Source organism: Bos grunniens, chromosome 29 (genome assembly GCF_055505025.1).
Source record: "Bos grunniens cultivar Pamir isolate PY7600 chromosome 29, Bosgru_T2T1.0, whole genome shotgun sequence".
Taxonomy (NCBI): domain Eukaryota; kingdom Metazoa; phylum Chordata; class Mammalia; order Artiodactyla; family Bovidae; genus Bos; species Bos grunniens.
In genome coordinates, this window is record NC_141193.1 from 42,049,675 (window position 1) to 42,070,024 (window position 20,350).

Sequence of the window (20,350 nt, forward strand, 5' to 3'; positions counted from 1 at the left end):
CGTTCGTTAACAAAGGCTTTTGGAAGTACTGCATTATTACAGCTGTTGTTAGACTGACATAATTTTATAGCTTGTTAATGGCAAAGCCATGTCTAGACTTCAAGACTTCCAATACTCATAGAGAGATCTTTTTTTAAATAAATCATGGTCTCAACCCCTGATGGAATCTTATTCGGAACTTTTATCATTATTGATGCTATTAAGTAAATATCCACCATTTCAATCTATGAAACATTAGCTAGCAAACATCAGGATCTACTTCAAACGTCTAGAAAGGCATGAGGGCAGAATTGCCACTCCCAGCCTCCATAGAACTATGAAAGGAGTCATTAGGAAGCTTCTGGATATTCATGGCTCCACAAAGTCATGAGGAACTTTCTAGGTATTGAGCCAGGACCCTGAGACAGTGCAGGAAAGGACAGACTCCTTGTTTGGGGGATAATGCAGAACGTAAAGAATCCACCTGCAGTGCAGGAGACCTGAGTTTGGCCCCTGGGTCAGGAAGATTCCCTGGAGAAGAGAATGGCTGCCAACTCCAGTATTCCTGCCTGGGAAATCCCATGGACAGAGGAGCCTGGTGGGCTACAGTCCATGGGGTCACAAAGAGTTGGACACAACTGAGTGACTAACACACTTTACAGAGTCAAAGCATTATGGGATGAGAGGATATTTGAAGAAGATGGCTTACTATATATTGCTTTTTACTAAATAGACTTCTTACTTTTCACTGAGAAGCATTTGGGGAATACTTTTTGAAACATTTCCTGATAGAAAATGATTATGGAATAGTCTCTGAAAATGATGGATACCCAAGTCCTTAAAACCCAGCCTCTTCTCCTGCCCTCACTGGGTGTGTGTATTTGTGTGTGGGTGTGCACATGCGTGCACTCAGTACTGTCCAACTCTCTGTGACCCCATAGACTGTAGCCCACAAGGCTCCTGTTTCCATGGAAATTTCCAGGCAAGAATACTGCAGTGGGTTCCCATTTCCTCCTCCTGATCCACTGATCGAACTGGTGTCTCTTACGTCTCCTGAACTGGCACGTGGGTTCTTTCCACTAGTGCCACCCGTAATGTATGTTATTGATGCCCCAACAGAGTTGGGAGAGGGAAAACAAGCACAAAAGATCATGCCCTGGGGAAGTAGCTCTCTAGCATTTATTACTTGTATGGTTTTCTAAAGCCTTTAAGAGTTGCTCTCTCTCTCTCTCTTCTTTTTTTAAGTTCCATTGGAGTATGCTTCTTTCTTCCTATCAGTCTAAGTAGAAGTCTCACCTCTTTTATATTTTATAACTACAGGCCAGAAAAATTGCCACAGACGAACAGGCCCTTAATAGATGTTTGAAGTTACTGACAAATCCGGGCAAGTATTCATTTGTCAGGAATTATTTTAAGCGAAATCTTCTTGGAGGATAGTTATTTTGTAGCTGTTTTTTCTAGACTTCTCCCCTTTTCCCGAGAAATCCTCTAGGTGGTCAGGAACTGTAAATCCTTGTCAATGTTTATTAAAATCCCCATTGTTTGTAGGACATTATCTGATGCAAAAGTACATTCTGACGGAATGTCATTAGCTCACTGCAAAAAAGCAACTGTTAAGCAGGTGACCCAAATGGCTTTCTAATTTTCTGTAAAGTATGTGAAACAATGAATCTTAATATAGTTTATGCACAAACCACTTATGCTTAATGGATCCACATTTTCACTCATATTTTATTAAAATCTTTTGCCTTGAGCTGCAGTTAGGTAACTAACTGTAAATTGGTCAGAGAGTCAGAAACATAAGAGCCAGGTAACTGAAGTAATTGAGCAAAATGAGGTCATTTTTCCTCCAGCACCAGATGGGTACCACAGGTGGGAACTATAACACTTGATCTCTTCCATATGACTCAGAAAGAAAATTAGAGATTAATGTTATTTGCTTCAGCTTTTAAATAAAATATTTTATAGTAAAAGTTTTTGTTAAACACTAAGTTCTTGTAAAAAGCAACCCTTGACAGCATGCTATGGTTTTGTGTAGCTGTTAAGTTAAAAATCCTAATTTTAAAATAGAAAGTAATATAAAAATTCAGTTTTCCTGAAACAAAAGATAGCAATTTTGTTTTCCTAGAGATGTTTCTGTGAACTGTGCCAGTATGCAGCCTATGGAATCATTCTCAATACTTCCACATCTGAGACGATAACACAATATATTAACCTGTCTTACTGAATTGAATCTTTCTGATATGTTACCTTTGTGGTTTTCATTTAAAAAGTATTGTAGTATATTTACATTCACAAATCCTAGAATCTATTAGGATACAGAGATGAACACACTTGGCTAGAAAAGTCTTAGGCACCAAGACTGAACCTCGCTAGAGGTCTGGTTATGCAAACAGCAAGTCTGTAGGGGAAAAGTGTGTTTTTATTTCAGAGAGTGTTTCCATTGTGGATCTGAATGATTTGTGTAGATTGCCTATTCGGTGATCCAAATCGGTGATGAAGGCTGATGGTCGAAAACCACATGGATTCGTCTTTACACCTCACCTCTTACTTGGTAGCAGGCAGGCAGTCCTCTGCTTTAGTTACCCGAAATTTACCAGATTATGCTTCTGGAGCCATAACTAAAGGGGCAAAAATACTTACTCAGTTCTTTCTGTATGGCAGACACTATGCCAGGTGCTTTAAATACTAACCCGTTTCATCCTTACCAGTGTTTAAAATAAGAATTTTGTTCTCACTTTACAGATGATGGAACTGAAGCTCAAAAAGATTAAGTAGCCTACTCAAGGTCACCTAGATAGTAGGTGGTAGATCTAGGATTAAAATATGTCTACCTGATTCATCCATCTAATTGTTCATTTGACAAGGACCGGATCTACTGTGCTAGGAGGGGTAATATAGTAATGTACAAGAATTACATCACCCCCACTCTCATGGAGTTTCCAGCCATTTTAACAAATAACTACAAAGGTTATGTTTTTCCTACCACACCCACCCACACCCACCTAGTAATACATTGAATGCAGGTTAGGTACTTACCTTCTTGAGATCTGTTGTTGTTGTTCAGCTGCCAAGTCATGTCCAACTCTCTGCAACCCCATGAATTGCAGCACGCCAGGCTTCCCTGTCCTTCATCATCTCCTTACGTTTGCTCAAATTCATGTCCATTGAGTCAGTGATGCCATTCAACCATCTCATCCTCTGTCATCCCCTTCTCCTCTTGCCCTCAATCTTGCCCAGCATCAGGGTCTTTTTCAGTGAGTCAGAACTTCGCATCAGGTGGCCAAAGTATTGGAGCTTCAGCTTCAGCATCAGTCCTTCCAATGAACACCCAGGACTGATCTCCTCTACGATAGACTGGTTTGATCTCCTTGCAGTCCAAGAGACTCTCAAGAGTTCAGCACCACAGTTCAAAAGCATCAGTTCTTCACTCAGCCTTCTTTATAGTCCAACTCTCACATCCATACATGACTACTGGAAAAACCATAGCTTTGACTATATGGACCTTTGTTAGTAAAGTGATGTCTCTGCTTTTTAATACACTCCTAGGTCTTCCAAGGAGCAAGCATCTTTTAATTTCATGGCCGCAGTCACCATCCATAGTGATTTTGGAGCCCAAGAAAATAAAGTCTGTCACTGTTTCCATTGTTTCCCCATCTATTTGCCATGAAGTGCTGGGACTAGATGCCTTGATCTTAGTCTTTTCAATGTTGAGTTTTAAGCCAGCTTTTCCAGTCTTCTCTTTCACCTTCATCAAGAGGCTCTTTAGTTCCTCTTCACTTTCTGCCATTAAAGGGGTATCATTTTCATATCTGAGGTTGCTGTTATTTCTCCCAGAATTTTGATTCCAGTTTGTGAGTCATCCAGCCCAATATTTCACATGATATACTCTACATATAAGTTAATAAGCAGAGTGACAATATACATTAATAAAAATCCAAAGATAAAAATCTGTCAAGAAAAACTATGATCTTAAAAGATGTGCATTAGTACTTATACCAAATTCTCAAAGTGTTCCTCTTTACCATAAAAACTAAAAACAGTGAGTCTGATTTTCCCTTTTAAAAAATATTATTTTTGATGTTTCTTATTATAAGATACAAAAGCAATTAATAGCTGATAAACAGTCACTGGTAATGAGAATACATTATTTTTATCACTCTTGTTATTTTGCATTTATAAACCTCTTAACCATTTAAAAGACATTTTTATCAAAGTCCTTATATTTGCTCTTTATAGCAACCCTGGCCAAACCTAGTTTCTTTGGATCCCTGTTCTGACTCTTTTGGAGCCAAGTTTCCTGGTCCTCATAAAAGGTTGTGCTTTTGTTTCATCTTAATTTTTAATAACTAAAAGACATTTATTGAGCTGCTGTTATAGGCAGGGCACTCTGCCAAACACTGTGGAGACATGAAATGATTGAAAAAGTTAAATTCTTGCTCTTAATGAAGCTCGATGGGGGCAACAGTTGTTGATGGATTGTTTAAGAGAGTGAGTCTCAGAAAGTTTGGGGTACTGGTCTGGACCTGCTCTAAGCATAGAACTCAGACTCAAGAATCCAGTTGATTCCTGATGACCCAGCATTATGGATGATATCAGCTCTGGGGATATGGGAGCAATCTGGATGGAAGAGCCAGTTTAAAGTTAAGTCCCAGTAGTGCTTTATATGATAAACACAAAGGAACAAAGGATTTATTTATTTTTCCTGTGTCTCTTTTTTCAAGCAGGTATTCTTCTTACTAGCTAAGCAACACAATGGAAACCGCGGCGAAAACAAATAAAAGGGATATTCAAGATGGGCCGCCAAAAGAAGTCAAATTGCCTATCAGTGAAGCACTTCTAGACTATCAGTAAGTTTAGATTATGGAATCCAAAAGTTCTCATACATAAGTGGCAAGCACTGCTAACACTCGCATAACTCCAGCGGAACATGAAGCGCTCCAAAGCTGTCAAGGAAGCTGGATTAGAGGCATAATTTCACTCTCGTGCTATGTGCATTTTTTTTTTAGGTTTTGGCACGTTGGCAGTAACACAAGCCAAGCTATGAAACAGCATTCGTGAATGGGTCTTGGCTCCCTCGCCCCCTCCATTGAATTATTGGTCACCCTCCCTCAAATGCACAGCAACTTGCTGGCTTACCTCTTTAAATAGAGCACACCTCAGTGTCCGTTTACAAAAGAGTAAATGTACACACACTTCTCTTCTTCATTTAACTTTTTATTTCTAGACATTCCAATTTGCATTGTCCTCAAATGCCTACAAATGAAAACCAAATGATTTATAATTATTTTTCATAAGAACGGGCTTCCCTGGTGACTCAGCTGGTAAAGAATCTGCCTGCAATGCAGGAGACCTGGATTCCATCCCTGGGTTGGGAAGATCCCCTGGAGGAGGGAAAGGCTACCCACTCCAGTATTCTGGCCTGGAGAATTCCACGGACTGGATAGTCCCTGAGGTCACAAAGAGTCGGACATGACTCAGCGACTTTCACTTTAATAAGAATATCTTAATATTTCTATCCCAGGAGCTAGAGACGAGACTAGAGGTGATACCTGTTGTTTGTTTATGTTTTATCTAACTGATGGAGAGTAAGCCCTTCGATAGCTTTTGAACTTCAACTTTGGGTCCCGGGTAGGTGTTTTAATGTGTAACACTTAGGCAGTGAATGAATACATGTCAGTTTTTTTTTTTTTTTCAAATAAGAAGGCACTTCATGCCTATTGAGCAAGTATTTGAATGTTAACCAAATACAGGCAAATCCTGATCACTAGAGGACAACAGTTAACAGGCCCACACGGTCCATTCCTAACGAAGCACGGGAGATGGACATTAAACACACAGTCCGGTCTTTCCTGAAAAATTGCATACATCTAAAGAAGATGCTACGGAAGAACAGTGTAGGGTGCTCCGCAACAGCATAACCGAAGGACGGGACAGACTCAGTGCGTACATTCTCGGTCATTTCATTCGCAGGGAGCAGGAAGAGCTCGTCTGAGGGGGCGATGTGGGAGCTGATCTCAGAAAGAGGAGGAACAGATGTATGTTACAGAGCCAGAGCGTGAGGGCCGGAAAGGCTCATGGAAAAGAGGGCGGGTGAGGAAGGGCGTGTCGCAGTCCAGGAACAGAGAGAAGGCAGAGGGAGCGAGAGAGGGCAAGGGCAGGGTCAGATTAGCAGACCCCTGTGGACACGTGGGTCTTGGGAGTAGGAGGCCGTCTATTGGAGGGGGACAAGGTTGAAACTGGGGAGCAATGCTGGAGACCAGGTCTCGACGACATTCGGGGAAAATCCAGTGTCCTTCTTATGAGACTCCGAGTCTGTATGTTCTTTTTAGAAGATGGTGAGTGAGAGGGTCAGAATACTGACAGCACCCACAGGAAGGGACTTTTCACCAAGTGCCCTTTTATTTAACACTGGAGGTAACATTCAGCGATGGCCAGATTCTCCTTGCGCTCATTTCGCAGCGTAACTGAAGACTTGGCGCACCGTGGCTTCTGAGAGGTGGGCAGAAAGTCCAGCTCCGTGACTGCAGTCTGATTTCTCACCTTTTCCCCACGGCCCACAGGGATGGCATCCAGCTATGGCTCCTTCTCTCTCCTCTGGGTCAGCCAGAGGCCAGTCTTTCTCTTCTTCAACAGAGGTTTCCAAACAGGCGAACATTTAAAAATTCTCATGATCTAGTACAAGACGTAAGTTGAGCATTCCCATGCTTTCCGTTCTCTTCCTTTGTTGAAACTAAATAAACAGCCTCGTGGAGTGGAACAGCCTGGGCCTTCCCGCGCCCTTCTGGCGACACTTCAGCTGTTCCCTGAGGTCCCAGGTGACGGGACTTTCGTCACACGATGAATAGTCAAGACGCCCCCCTCACCATCTGAGGAAGGATCATCCAAGGGTCCCCGGCACCATCTTACGTTTCTCTTATACAACCTCAGCCCCTAACAAAGAGCTCAGGGCCCAGAGTAGGTCGTCCATGACTTCTGAACAACTGAACTTTTCTTAATCTCTCTCAAGAAAATAAGGCCATAGACCTCTGTGGTTGTTGACGAAGAACTGAGACTGCCAATGTTGAATCTGCAGAGTGATCACATCTTAGTCAGCCTTTTTCCTCAGGGAATTTGTTCCAAGACTCCCAAGGGATGCCTGAAATCATGGATAGTACCGAACCCTTTATATACTATGTCTTTTCTTCACATATACACCTATGATAGAGTTTAATTTCTAAATTAGGCACAGTAAGAGGTTAACAATAAATAATAATAAAATAGAACAGTTCTAACAATATACTATATTAGGGTTATGTGAATGTGGTCTTCCTCTGTCTTTCCCTTTAGCAAAATATCTTATTGCATAATACTAAATCTCTAGGTGACGGTGGTTTTTATTTTCTCCTTTATATTTATTCCCCGCCCTCAACCCAGTTTTCGACAATGAGTGTGGACATAGGCATAGCAATAGGTACAGATATAGTTACAGGTTTTAAAAGTATAATAAGAGTATAGATTCTTTTTTGAAACCCACATTTGTGTTCCTTCTCAGAATTTTTAACAAAATTGCATGGAGGAAGGGAGTTGACACATTACTATGTTAATACTCAATAAACAACCTATAATAAAAATAGGAAAGAGTTTTATTCAAGCCAAACTTAGGGCTGTAGCCCAGGAGACACAGATGCAAGAAGCAGCTGAACTGTGTTCCACTGACTGCAGAATGGGGAGGCTTATGTAGGCAAAAGGGCTTCCTTGGTGCCTCAGTGGTAAAGAATCCACCTGCCAATGCAGGAGATGCAGATTCGATTCCCTGGGTTGGAAAGATCCTCTGGAGAAGGAAATGGCAACCCAGTCCAGGATTCTTGCCTGGAAAATCCCAGGGACAGAGGAGTCTGGTGAGCTGCAGTCCGTGGGCCCAAGAGTCGGACACGAATTAGTGACTTAACAACGACAGTAACATACAGGCCCAAACCACAGTTACATGTTTGTCAAGAATTAGGGTTGGAATCAGTGAGAAGTAAGGGCTCAAAGTAAGGACTTTGGGGCCATAAAATTGCAGCTGGCAGCCCCTGGCAAAAATATTGTTTTGAAAATGGCCGGTGGCATCTATGAGTTTGATACAGTTCAAAACAGAGTTCTCAGTGATACAGAAGTGTGTCTGAAACTGCATCCAGTGTGGCCGCCCAGCTCCTTTTTGAATGCCTGAACCACAGTTACTCCATTTTCATGTTTAAATGCATTCTTTTCTGTCACGGTTAAAGCAGATGAACAATAGATGTTTGACAGGCCTCAGGTGGTTTTAGTCAGCATAAAGTTCAAGCCAAATCAGGAATAAGCCAGGATGACTTCCTCATACCTCAATATGTGAAAATTCCTTCCATCAACTAACATTTTAATAAGGAGGGAAGGGACAAGGTGACAGACGACTGCATTAGTGTTAATTCCATATCACTGTGCTTCAAAACAGCTCAATGCCCTTTTCAAAGCACTTCAGTGTATATTAAGTGCTCAGTATAAATCTCATTGGTTTATTTTCCCACTTGCTTCAGCATTTAGTGTGACATGTGGGTTACTAGGGCACTGAGTAGATAAGGGAGATGGGAAAAGAAGAAGTGTTCAGAGAACAGGGAGGCTTGAATTCCCACAGTGGCTAGTGGTGGGGAGCCCTGAGGCTTAGCTTCCTCTGAAAGTGTTAGTCATTCAGTCCTACTCTGTGACCCCATGGACGGTAGCCCACACCAGGCTCCTCTGTCCATGGAATTCTCCAGGCCGGAATACTGGAGCGGGTAGCCTTTCCCTTTTGCAGGGAGTCTTCCTGACCCAGGGATCAAAGCCAGATCTCCTGCATTACAGGCGTATTCTTTACCGTCTGAGCCACCAAGGAAGCCCTGCTTCCTGATAAATTCATCATCTCTGAGGCCTGCGGAGGCTGAAGTGAATTCCCAGGATAGGCTAGGTGAAGTTAAGCCTGCAACTACTGAACAGTCCACAAGGGGGCTGTTGAAGCAGCCAAACATTCAGGGCATCTTAGAATCCACCCCACCCCCAGGCTTGCTGATGCCACTCAGACCTCTCCGAACTGCCCCCTGCAGAAGCAACTCAAGGCAAAGCCTAAAGGATTTACTCATTTTAAAAATGCTTTTCCCCTTCATTTAGAAAGAAAGTGCTTTATTTTTCTCTCTACTAAATTTCAATTCAGTTCAGTTCAGTCGCTCAGTCGTATCCGACTCTTTGCAACCCCATGAATCGCAGCACGCCAGGCCTACCTGTCCATCACCAACTCCCGGAGTTCACTCAAACTCATGTCCATCGAGTCGGTGATGCCATCCAACCATCTCATCCTCTGTCCCCTTCTCCTCCTGCCCCCAATCCCTCCCAGCATCAGAGACTTTTCCAATGAGTCAAACTCTTCGCATGAGGTGGCCAAAGTACTGGAGTTTCAGCTTTAGCACCAGTCCTTCCAAAGAAATCCCAGGACTGATCTCCTTCAGAATGGACTGGTTGGATCTCCTTGCAGTCCAAGGGACTCTCAAGAGTCTTCTCCAATACCACAGTTCAAAAGCATCAATTCTTCAGCGCTCAGCTTTCTTCACAGTCCAACTCTTACCACCCATACATGACCACTGGAAAAACTGTAGCCTTGACTAGACCGACCTTTGTTGGCAAAATCAACAAAGTTTACAATATAACAAATATAAATGATATTCCAGGGGAAGGACTGAGGACATAACATTAAAATTCACCTGAAATTTACTGAGCACTTACTTTATGCTAGAAACATGCACATATGATTTCTTATTTTCATCTTTATAAAATACATAGAGCTGGGTGGGTGTTGTTATCTCTCTCTTGACAGCTTGGAAACTGAAGTTCAGAGAATTGACTTGTTGAGGTCATGTAGGTAAGAAGTGGAAGAGACAAGATTGAAAAGCAGAGTTTCTCATTTTGTAAATACTCCTCTGTTCACTACACCACAGAGGTGCTATATATATATATTTATATTTATATATATATATATTTAATAGAGGCAAGGGATTTACATTGGGCTAGTTCTGTTCCTTTATTTTGGTCTCAGATTTAAAGTGGTAAGATTTATGAGGTAATAGAGATACCCTTAACTCTTCAAATATATATCAAATTGCCTATACCAGAGTCTTCCCATGCTTTCTATACTTTATACCTAACAGACATTCAACAAATACTTGTTTGGTATTTTAAAAATGTACTTGTGTCAAGAAAGAAACCTTTTACTGTTTATGGACAAGATGGTATCCTAATGAACTTGACCAATAGGTCAGCCTGGCTTACCCTACTGTTCCAAGAAGCTGTGCTTGCCCCTGTAAAGTCTTTGTCTTGTCATTTTTGTCTGAATGTTTTTGGATTTCCAGGAAGCATCTTTTCTGTATGCCCTTTCCTGGGTTCTTTTTATGCTGAATTATTTATAGATAATGAGAAAGTATAAAAGTTATGACTATGAAATAAAAATGGGGATTGATATTTTTTAAAACTTGAAGTTATCTCTCTAATACATATTTTAGTGAGTAAAATATACTATTTACAACATCAGTAAAGATTCTTATCCCTAAACAGGGTTTTATAGTATATTTAATACTTTATTTCAAGTCAAATAGTATAATTTAAAATTTTTCTTTCATTAATTTTTCCTAAAGGAAATAATTGTAACACATTATTTCTGTTATTAGCTGTCAAATAAAGGAAAATGCACTAGAACGATTTATGGCTCGAATAAAGAAACTTAGAGAAAAGAATCAAAAGTATCATGAAAGAGTGAGTATAAAATATAAAGCCGATATCTAGTCATTGAACATTTATGCAAATGCTTAAAAATTTTTTGAGTTATAATGAACTCTAGGAAATTATCTTCTTTAGTGCTTAGAGCTGATTAATTTACAATATATTTAAATGTATTTTTGTACATGCGACGCAAGAGGGTACTGCTGTTTCTATTTATTAATTATAATGCCAAAGGAAGTCACCTTGAATTGTGTTATTTAGATCATGAGGACACTGAATCTTATGTTAAAAAATGTAAAGCTCTGCAACCCCATTTACTTTTTAATTTCTTATTTAACCAAACTATAATCCTGAAAGATGATGCTATGAAAGTGCTGCACTCAATATGCCAGCAAATTTGGAAGACTCAGCAGTGGCCACAGGACTGGAAAAGGTCAGTTTTCATTCCAATCCAAAAGAAAGGCAATGCCAAAGAATACTCAAACTACTGCACAATTGCACTTATCTCACACGCTAGTATAGTAATGCTCAAAATTCTCCAAGCCAGGCATCAGCAATATGTGAACCGTGAACTTCCAGATGTTCAAGCTGGTTTTAGAAAAGGCAGAGGAACCTGAGATCAAATTGCCAACATCTGCTGGATCATTGAAAAAGCAAGAGAGTTCTAGAAAAAAATCTACTTCTGCTTTATTGACTATGCCAAAGCCTTTGACTGTGTGGATCACAAGAAACTGTGGAAAATTCTTCAAGAGATGGGAATACCAGACCACCTGACCTGCCTCTTATATGCAGGTCAGGAAGCAACAGTTAGAACTGGACATGGAACAACAGACTGGTTCCAAATAGGGAAAGGAGTACGTCAAGGCTGTATATTGTCCCCCTGCTTATTTAACTTCTATGCAGAGTACATCATGAGAAACGCTGGGCTGGAAGAAGCACAAGCTGGAATCAAGATTGCCAGGAGAAATATCAACCCCTTGGGAAACGAGGATTCCTGTCTTCCTCATGGGGCAAATTTGTCCATTTGTTCAGCAAATACGTGCTGGGCAAGACAACCCTGATGTTGTCGTGATTCTGAAGGACCAGGCACTTGCAGCAGGAACTAAGAAACTGAGGTCGATGGATGAGAGTGGAAGGGGAAGTCTGGCTGCAGCACTTGGAGACAGGTCCCACTTAGAGAGGTCCCAGGGCACAGGAGAGTGAGCTGCCACCAGGAGGCCCATGCACACCCCAAAGTGGTCAGCACTGGAACCCCAGCTAGCTTTGGGACTTCTGTTTGGTTGTGGAAAGGACAATGGATCAGGACTGAGGAACCACTTTCCCATAACCCATCAAGTGGAGCCAGAGACAATGTTCTTGTTTCCAGGAGGATTAGCTCAAGACTGTGATAGGTCTAAGTTGGCTCCTAGAGTTATCGGTGGACCCAGCAGTGAGGAGCATAGGAAGACAGACTAGCTCAACTGTATTTATCTATTTATTTCCATGTGCACTGCTGTTGCGACAGTTTAAGCCAGCATCATCTCTTACCCATCCTTTCCCTAACCAGCACATTTTCCACAAAGCAACCAGAATGGCCCTTGGAATATGGCAAACCTTTCAGTGCTTAAAATCCCACAGTGGCTTCCTGCTGCACAGAAAATAAAATCCATAGATCTTCCTGAAGCCTTCAAGGTCCTTCAAAATTTGACCTCTACTCACCTCTCCAATTCATCTGCAGCCATCCCATCCTTTGCTTACCCCCGTTACTTTTAAATCAGAGAAGGTGTTGGCACCCCACTCCAGTACTCTTGCCTGGAAAATCCATGGACGGAGGAGCCTGGTAGGCTGAAGGCCATGGGGTCGCTAGAGTCAGACACGACTGAGCGACTTCACTTTCACTTTTCACTTTCATGCATTGGAGAAGGAAATGGCAACCCACTCCAGTGTTCTTGCCTGGAGAATCCCAGGGACAGGGGAGCCTGGTGGGCTGCCATCTATGGGGTCACACAGAGTCAGACACGACTGAAGTGATTTAGCAGCTTCTTTTAAATATTATGAAGCCCATCTTTTTCTCACTATGGTACCTTTACAACAAAGAGGCCGTTTCCTCTTCCCAGAATGCTCTTCTCTTGGGTAGCTCCTCTTTATTCCCCCCATCTTAGCTGGGATGTTGCATAAAAATATTTCTCTGTTATTTAAATAAAAGCCCTTTAGGTAGCAGCAATCAAATCTTATCTTTGTTTCTCCAAAGGGCCCAGCATGAGTAGGTGTTCAATAAATATTTGTTGGGTTGATCCACAAATACCAGTGGGAGGAAAAAATTTTGAGGTCACAGATATTTAAATTGCTAAGTTTAACATGACTCGTTAGCAAGATACATTTTTCTCTGCAGTTAGTCCAAATCAGAAATGTCCAGATCGGACAAGTTATGCCCTCTTCTTTCATCGTTTCTTCCTATGCGTTTAGCTTTGTTTAGATGATTACCCCGATCTTTCTTTCCTTCTCTGTCTGCGTTCATTGCTCCTCTGCAGCACTAGCCATCTCACAGCTCACTGTGCCCACGTCCTTACTTCCCAGGACACACTTCACTCCTACTGTTCCCCTACAACCGCTCCAGCGAAAGTTGTGCTGACCAATTAGCCAGGCCCAGTGTACTCTTTTGGAGAAGGGCATGGCAACCCACTCCAGTATTCTTGCCTGGAGAATCCCACAGACAGAGGAGCCTGGCAGGCCACAGTCTGTGGGATCGCAGAGTCGGACATGATTGAGTGACTAGCATTACATGAATGTACTCTTCGAGGCCTAACCTTACACCTCACTCCTCCGGCAGTCACTCCTGGCGTCCTGAAACTCTTTTTTCTTTGGGCTCCAGGACATCACTCTTTCTTGAATTTACTTCTACTTCTCTGATATTTCTTCTTTTTCTTTTTTTTCATTGTTTTTTCCCCCTCAAATAGGAAAAGAAACTACCCTTAAATTAGAGTGTTTATTCCCACCCTTTAATTAGAGTATTTATCAATATTCTGATCTTAAATGTACTCTTTCACTCTAAACTCTCTCTGGATCATCTTATTTAACATCATGGCTTCAAATGCCATCTTTGTGGTGATATGTCTCATATGCATATGTGACAGAATTTATAATCCTACTGAAAGGGTTCCTGACCCAATTCCAACTTGTGTGTGTGGAGGCTTCCCCTCACCAACAAGTGATTCTCTCTGACACTTACCTACCTGGAGATAGAATCACATTCCACAGGTAAAGGGCTCAGTCCCACAAGACCACCCTGCACTTCAGATGCCAGTTACCAGTCCAGGGTGTTACTTGTACATATGGTTGACTGGCTATAAATCAGGGGCTTTCACAACCCCATCCTCCTCAGGTTCGATTAACTTGCTAGGATGGCTCACAGAACCAGGAAAACCCATTTACGCACTAGATCATTAAAAAGGTATTAAAGGCTATGAATCGACAGTCAGATGAAGAGATACAGAGAGCAGAGTGAAGTGAAAGTTGCTCAGTCGTGTCCAACTCTTTGCAACTTCATGGAGTTCTCCAGGCCAGAATATTGGAGTGGGTAGCTATTCCTTTCTCAACCCAGGGATCAAACCCAGGTCTCCGACTTTGCACGTGGATTCTTTACCAGCTGAGCCATCAGGAAGCCCCTAGAGAGCAAAGTACCAAACAAAAGAGCTTCTGCCCTTGCGGAGCTTGGGGTCTGGCCCAGCAGCACTTGGAAACTCTCTGGGAAAGGACCAAAAGATGCTCCTTTTCCAGGTTTTAATGGAGGCTTCATTACATAATCGTGATTGACTAGATCCTTGGCCAGTAGCAGTTGATTCCACCTCAAGTCCCTCTCCTGTCCCTGGGAATCAACGTGAGGGACTGCAATCCTCTAATAACTTGATCAGTTCTCCTGGCAATCAGGCCCCCTCCCTTTCTCTCTCCCAGATTCAAAAGTCACTTTCATTAACATAAACCCAATTATGATGGCAGAAAATTCCATGGGTTTTGGTCACTGTGGGCCAGGAACTATGGTTGAAAATCATTTTTAAAAAACCCATAAGAATATATCTAAGAAATACAGATATATATTTATATATCTATGTATATATATTTATATCATAAATTTATCATATCTATTTATGCTCTTTGGAAGGAAAGCTATGACAAACCTAGACAGTGTATTAAAAAGCAGAGACATCACTTTGCAACAAAGGTCCATCTAGTCAAAGCTATGGTTTTTCCAGTAGTCATGTACAGATATGAGAGCTGGACCATAAAGGCTGAGTGCCAAGAAATTGATGCTTTCAAATCGTGGTGCTGGAGAAGACTCTTGAGCAAGACTCTCAAGACTCTTCTTGAGCAAGAAGACTCTTGCTGACCCTTGGACAGCAAGGAGATAAAACCAGTCAATCGTAAAGAAAATCAATCCTGAATATTCATTGGAAGGACTGATGCTGAAGCTCCAATACTTTGACCACCTGATGCGAAGAGCTGACTCACTGGGAAAGACACCGATGTTGGGAAAGATTGAGGGCAGGAGGAGAAAGTGGACAACAGAGGATGAGATGGTTGGGTGGCATCACTGACTCAATGGACACGAGTTTCACTATCAGGAGACAGTGAAAGACAGAGGAGCCTGGCGTGCTGCAGTCCTTGGGGTCGCAAAGAGTTGGACACAACTTAGTGACTGAACAACAAAGAAATACATTTTAGTCACCTGAGTGACCAAAGATATACATACATATATTTCTTATAAATGACAGTATCACAACCATACACTAAAAAGAAAAAAATGTAAAAACTGGTGCAATAGAAATAAAATCTCTAGTTCGATTAGTAACATTGTACCAATGTCAGTTTCTTGGCTTTGATGCTGTGCTCTCATTAGATAAGATGTTACCATTTGGGAAAGCTGGGTGGACAGTAGACAGGAATTGTGTGTCCTATTTTGGCAACTTCTATTCTTATTCTTGTGAGTCCAAAATTTTTAAAAGGCCATGAGATGGCCTTATAACAAAACAAAAATAATCCTTCCTTTGTAGCTTAGATACTAAATCTCCTTTCTTCTATTTATAATATGATAATTAGTCTTACCTCAAATAATAAATTTACTTCATAAGATAAATGTCTTCTTTTTAAGCATATTGGTGGATATATTTAAATTTATTTTTCAGTATATCACTCAAAATAATTTTTCAGATATAGTGAACTTTGCAACACCGTCAGACACCTTTCTTTTCTATTTGAAATTCATACAGGATTTGGGAAGTTTAATATAGATGTTATTAAATGCTTATGGCCTTTTAGATTCTTAGGAATACATAAGAGCTGTCAAAACTCCCTATGGACATCTCATCTTCAGTTTTATTCTGAAGTTTGTTTTTTTTGGTCAGCTTGTTGTTTACCCCAACTTTTATCAACACCTCAGGGAGCTGTGGGCTTCCCAGGTGGCAGAGTGGTAAGGAATCCGCCTGCCAATGCCGGAGACACAAGCGATGAGGGTTCAGTCCCTGGTCAGGAAGATCCTCTGAAGGAGGAGATGGCTAGCTACTCCAGTATTCGTGTCGAGAAAAGTCCATGGACAGAGGAGCCTGGCAGGCTACAGTCCATAGGGCTTCAAAGAGCCGGACACAACTGAGTGCACACACACACACATACACACGCGCACACACACACACACACACACACGGAGCTGTAATGTTCAACAACTGTTGATTGTTTTTGACAAGCCAATCTGGGAAAAGGCTGTTAAGACACTGGGTAAGCTCTGAGTCAGGTCAAATAAAGACAAGGCTTGCCAGTGGGATCTTCCAGGGAATTACCAGATAAGTCAAATAATGGCCCTTATTTAGGAACTTGGCTTTGCAAGAGTTCTGCCTCTCTTACTTCTCTCCCCGACCCTCAGCCACAGGCTGCTAGATTGCTGGGTTTTGCCATAATTGTGGGGCTGTTGGTTTTTAGGGTAAGTTTGAAATGCCACGAAACTCACTGTTCTTACTAAGATTCAACCATTTTTCTTGAATAAACACTCCCTGGAACTTACTGAAAAGCCTTTAATTTCCAGAGTTCTGAAAAGTTGATTTTGCCAATTTTGCCAATTTTTTCTCATTGCCTTTATGAAGAAGCGGATTTTCAGTAGTCTTACTCCACCACTTCTGTTTATGTCATTCTCTACAAGATTTTACAAAATTAGAAGGAAAGAAATTCCGTTTTCAGATATATATCATATCATGAATTCTTTGGTACTAAAAATTCTTCAGAGATAGAATTCAGATACTTTAGAATATTGCAAACAAAAAATCAGAGAAGTTAAACTGCGGGATTTTGAATACCATATATTTTTCATCTTTATTTCTATTTTTTTAAATCACTCAAAGCCTGTCCAGTCTGTCTTTTTGTTTTTTGGCTATATTTATCAATACTGAGCATCATAAAGTTAATTGTTTGTTGCTTTTGTTCAGTTTATCAAAGTTTTAAATTAAAATTCTAAAGCATTGATATGACAATCATGTCATACAGCCTGTGGAATGACTTAAAGAGCATTAAGGTTACATTAAAATCCTCTCAGGAGTTTATTAAACTAGTGTCTATTTTGCTAAACAATTTTAAGAAATCAAATTTTTCAGCCATCAACTTTAAAGTTTGTTGGATTGAATATTAAAGACCTGAGTTTTAGTAGGCTGCAGCACTATCAATAAATCACAGCTATTTAGATTATCAGAAAGAATTTGGCTACCCAAAGTGTGGGCTGTGGGCCAGCAGGTTTGGCATCATCTGTAATGTATGAGAAATGCAGAATTACAGGCATCGTACCAAACTTAATCAGCATCTGCATTTTTAACAAGGTCCCCAAGTGCTGGGTATACACATTGAAGTTTCAGAAGTATTGGCTTAGAGAATCAATTTTAAGAAAGAAAATATTCTTACAGTAGAGTATCTATGAAGGTTGCTGCTGCTGCTGCTAAGTCACTTCAGTCGTGTCTGACTCTGTGCAGCCGCATAGATGGCAGCCCACCAGGCTCCCCCGTCCCTGGGATTCTCCAGGCAAGAACACTGGAGTGGTTTGCCATTTCCTTCTCCAATGCGTGAAAGTGAAAAGTGAAAGTGAAGTTGCTCAGTCATGTCTGACTCTTAGCGACCCCATGGACTGCAGCCTACCAGGCTCCTCCATCCATGGGATTTTCCAGGCAAGAGTACTGGAGTGGGGTGCCATTGCCTATGAAGGTTAAGAGAATAAAAACATGAATGTCAGAAATAAAATATAATGTTGAAAAACTATAGTAAAGAGAATGTTAAATTATAGGAAAATAAGTAATTTTTAAAAGTAGTATTAGAATATTTTAAATATATACATTTTGTTAGGTTTAAGAAATTGAAGGAAAGACCCCAGGGAAGTGAGTATTAAAACTTAAAGGGAGAAAAAAAAAAAAAGGAAGGCTAAGAAAAGTACAAGAAATATGTATTAAGTTGACACACAATAAAATATCTCTACATATACATAATAAACCAGCAAGGGCAAAAATAAACTCTTAAGTTGATTAAATAAGAAACATGGAAACATGGACGGGATATTCACAAGAAGAACACAGTTCATGTTTCAAGTGTGGAGTATTGGAATGGTGAGTGATCATCACCCCAGAAGAAGAGAATTAGGGTCACTTGTGAGAAAAGCAAAAAATAATGTAAATCCCACAAGAGCAGTACTTTTGTCTATTTTGTTCATGGATATATGCCTAGTGTCTAGATACTCCTGGCATATGGTAGATAACTCCATAAATATTGAATAAATGAATGATGTTTCCTAGAAAAGAAAGATAATTTGTGGGAGTTGAAGAAATTGACCTCTGAAGTCTAATTTTAATGTTCATTGATCCTATGATAGGGCGATAGACTGGCAGATTATTAACACAGGTTTTAAAATGAAACTGTCTCTTCAGTGATTACTGATTTGATGGATTTAATTTTGAGTCTTCCATCTTCCACATGCTCTTTGGAGATACTATTGAATAAATTATTTCATTAACTATTTCTTATTTTTGCAAGCCTCAGCATGAGATTCTGTTTTGAGGGAAAACAATGGAGATACTTCAGCAGAGGTAATTAACAACTCTCTGATATTCACGACAGAATAAACGCTTAAAGGATGAACAAATTTGGCACGTACGGAACCTACTGAAGGAACTCAGTGAAGAGAAGTCAGAGGGATCCGTAGTTGTAACAAGAGAGGAGGTTGAAAACGCAATGAGGGAAAAGTGGAAGTCTGCAAGAGACCAGGAACAAAACTTGAAAGGTGATTTAGGAACTTAGAAAATTATCATAAAGCCATATCAAGTTATTTCTTGAATGTATCAATGCTTTTGTCTCCTAATATGTTCAAAATGCCGTGGACATACTTCAAAGGGCATCATTACCGCCACAACCACAAACCCACCAATGTAGGTAAGTGGGTGAGAGAAGGAAACAGCAAAGTGGGTGGAGATAATGAAGCCAAGTGAGGAGGAGGAAGAGCAGTGGTCAGAAACACAGACCGAAGCCCTCTGGCCTTTAACACCAGCCCGCATGCTGTGAGGCGCCACCCCGAACTCCAGGCAGCGGTGATCTGCTCTTTTGCGGGGAAATTGTCTTGTTTGGTGTCTTCAATGGCTTCAGCCTCCGTTCAGACTTGGGAATGTAAGGGGAGTATAAAGCTTCCTCCCCAGCCCCAGTATCTCTAAGGAAGCTAAACCCCCTATTTAGATGGGGAAAGAGGGATTGGATTTGGAAAAGGGGACGTTTACAGGACGTGGATAGAAATGATGCTGGTACAGAAGGTGAAAGACACAGGACATAGTCTTGCCACGGGCTCAGGAGGTACCAGGGTCCTGAGAGCTGGACCCTCAGTGTTGACACACGCACTGAAAAAAAATTCCTATTCCTTCATCTTGAGCTTGCTGCTCAGATTTCTAGATTTTTTTTTTTTTTTTGCCAGAACCTCTATAAATACCATCCCTGCCAGGAACCTGGAAAACAGGGGAGAGACTGGAGTGGTACCAGAAAGCAGTGTGAGAACCTGAGAGGCAAAAACGAGGGGTAGATGTTCTTGGATTTCCCCAAGCTCTCTAGAGAGCCCACTTACTCAAGCACTTGGCCGGGAGAGGCCCTCCATTCGTAGAGAGTTGTCGTTTGGGGTGAAATAGTTACCAAGGCCCCTGGTCAGTCAGCAAGCTTCATTTTTAGGGGCTCTCCACCACTGTTCCATAAGCTTGCTCCGGCTGAGCCCCTGTAGTGACAGCAGTGACGTGACGGCACGAGGTGGTGGATGCGTTTCCTGGCCGGGCCCGTCTCCGGGAGAATCCTGCAAGGGATGCTTTACAAACTCTCTAGAGACGGGTGTGAGACCTCAGCCGATGCTCAGACGTGCTCACTAAGCTGCCTTTGCAGGGAATGGTCCGGTTAGTGGAGGTGTGCCTGTCTGCGGTCTGGGCTGGGGCTGGGGTTTGTGGCACCCAAGACTGGGGACGTGCTGGGTGACTAAGAATTGGAGGGCTGGGCATGTGCGGTGGTCCAAGGGAGAAAGAAGCCCATGGATGCTGATGAAGAGAGGGAAAGGGAGGGAACAGACGTGTCTACAAGGGGTCTCTGAGGCTGTCATGGTCGGCACCAGGCA

The 20,350-nt window shown here is 41.5% G+C and overlaps 1 protein-coding gene across 1 annotated transcript in view; it reads left to right on the forward strand.

Moving 5' to 3' along the window:
- The first annotated feature begins 2,840 nt into the window (after positions 1-2,840).
- CCDC83 (coiled-coil domain containing 83) overlaps positions 2,841-20,350 on the forward strand; it is a 47,406-nt gene continuing 29,896 nt past the window's right edge. Inside the window, exons 1-4 of the mRNA XM_086384712.1 lie at positions 2,841-4,295; positions 4,707-4,829; positions 10,668-10,752; positions 18,832-18,994. Of these exons, the coding sequence (XP_086240838.1) occupies positions 4,735-4,829; positions 10,668-10,752; positions 18,832-18,994 (343 nt within the window). The 5' untranslated portion in view covers positions 2,841-4,295; positions 4,707-4,734. The remainder of the gene's footprint in view (positions 4,296-4,706; positions 4,830-10,667; positions 10,753-18,831; positions 18,995-20,350) is intronic.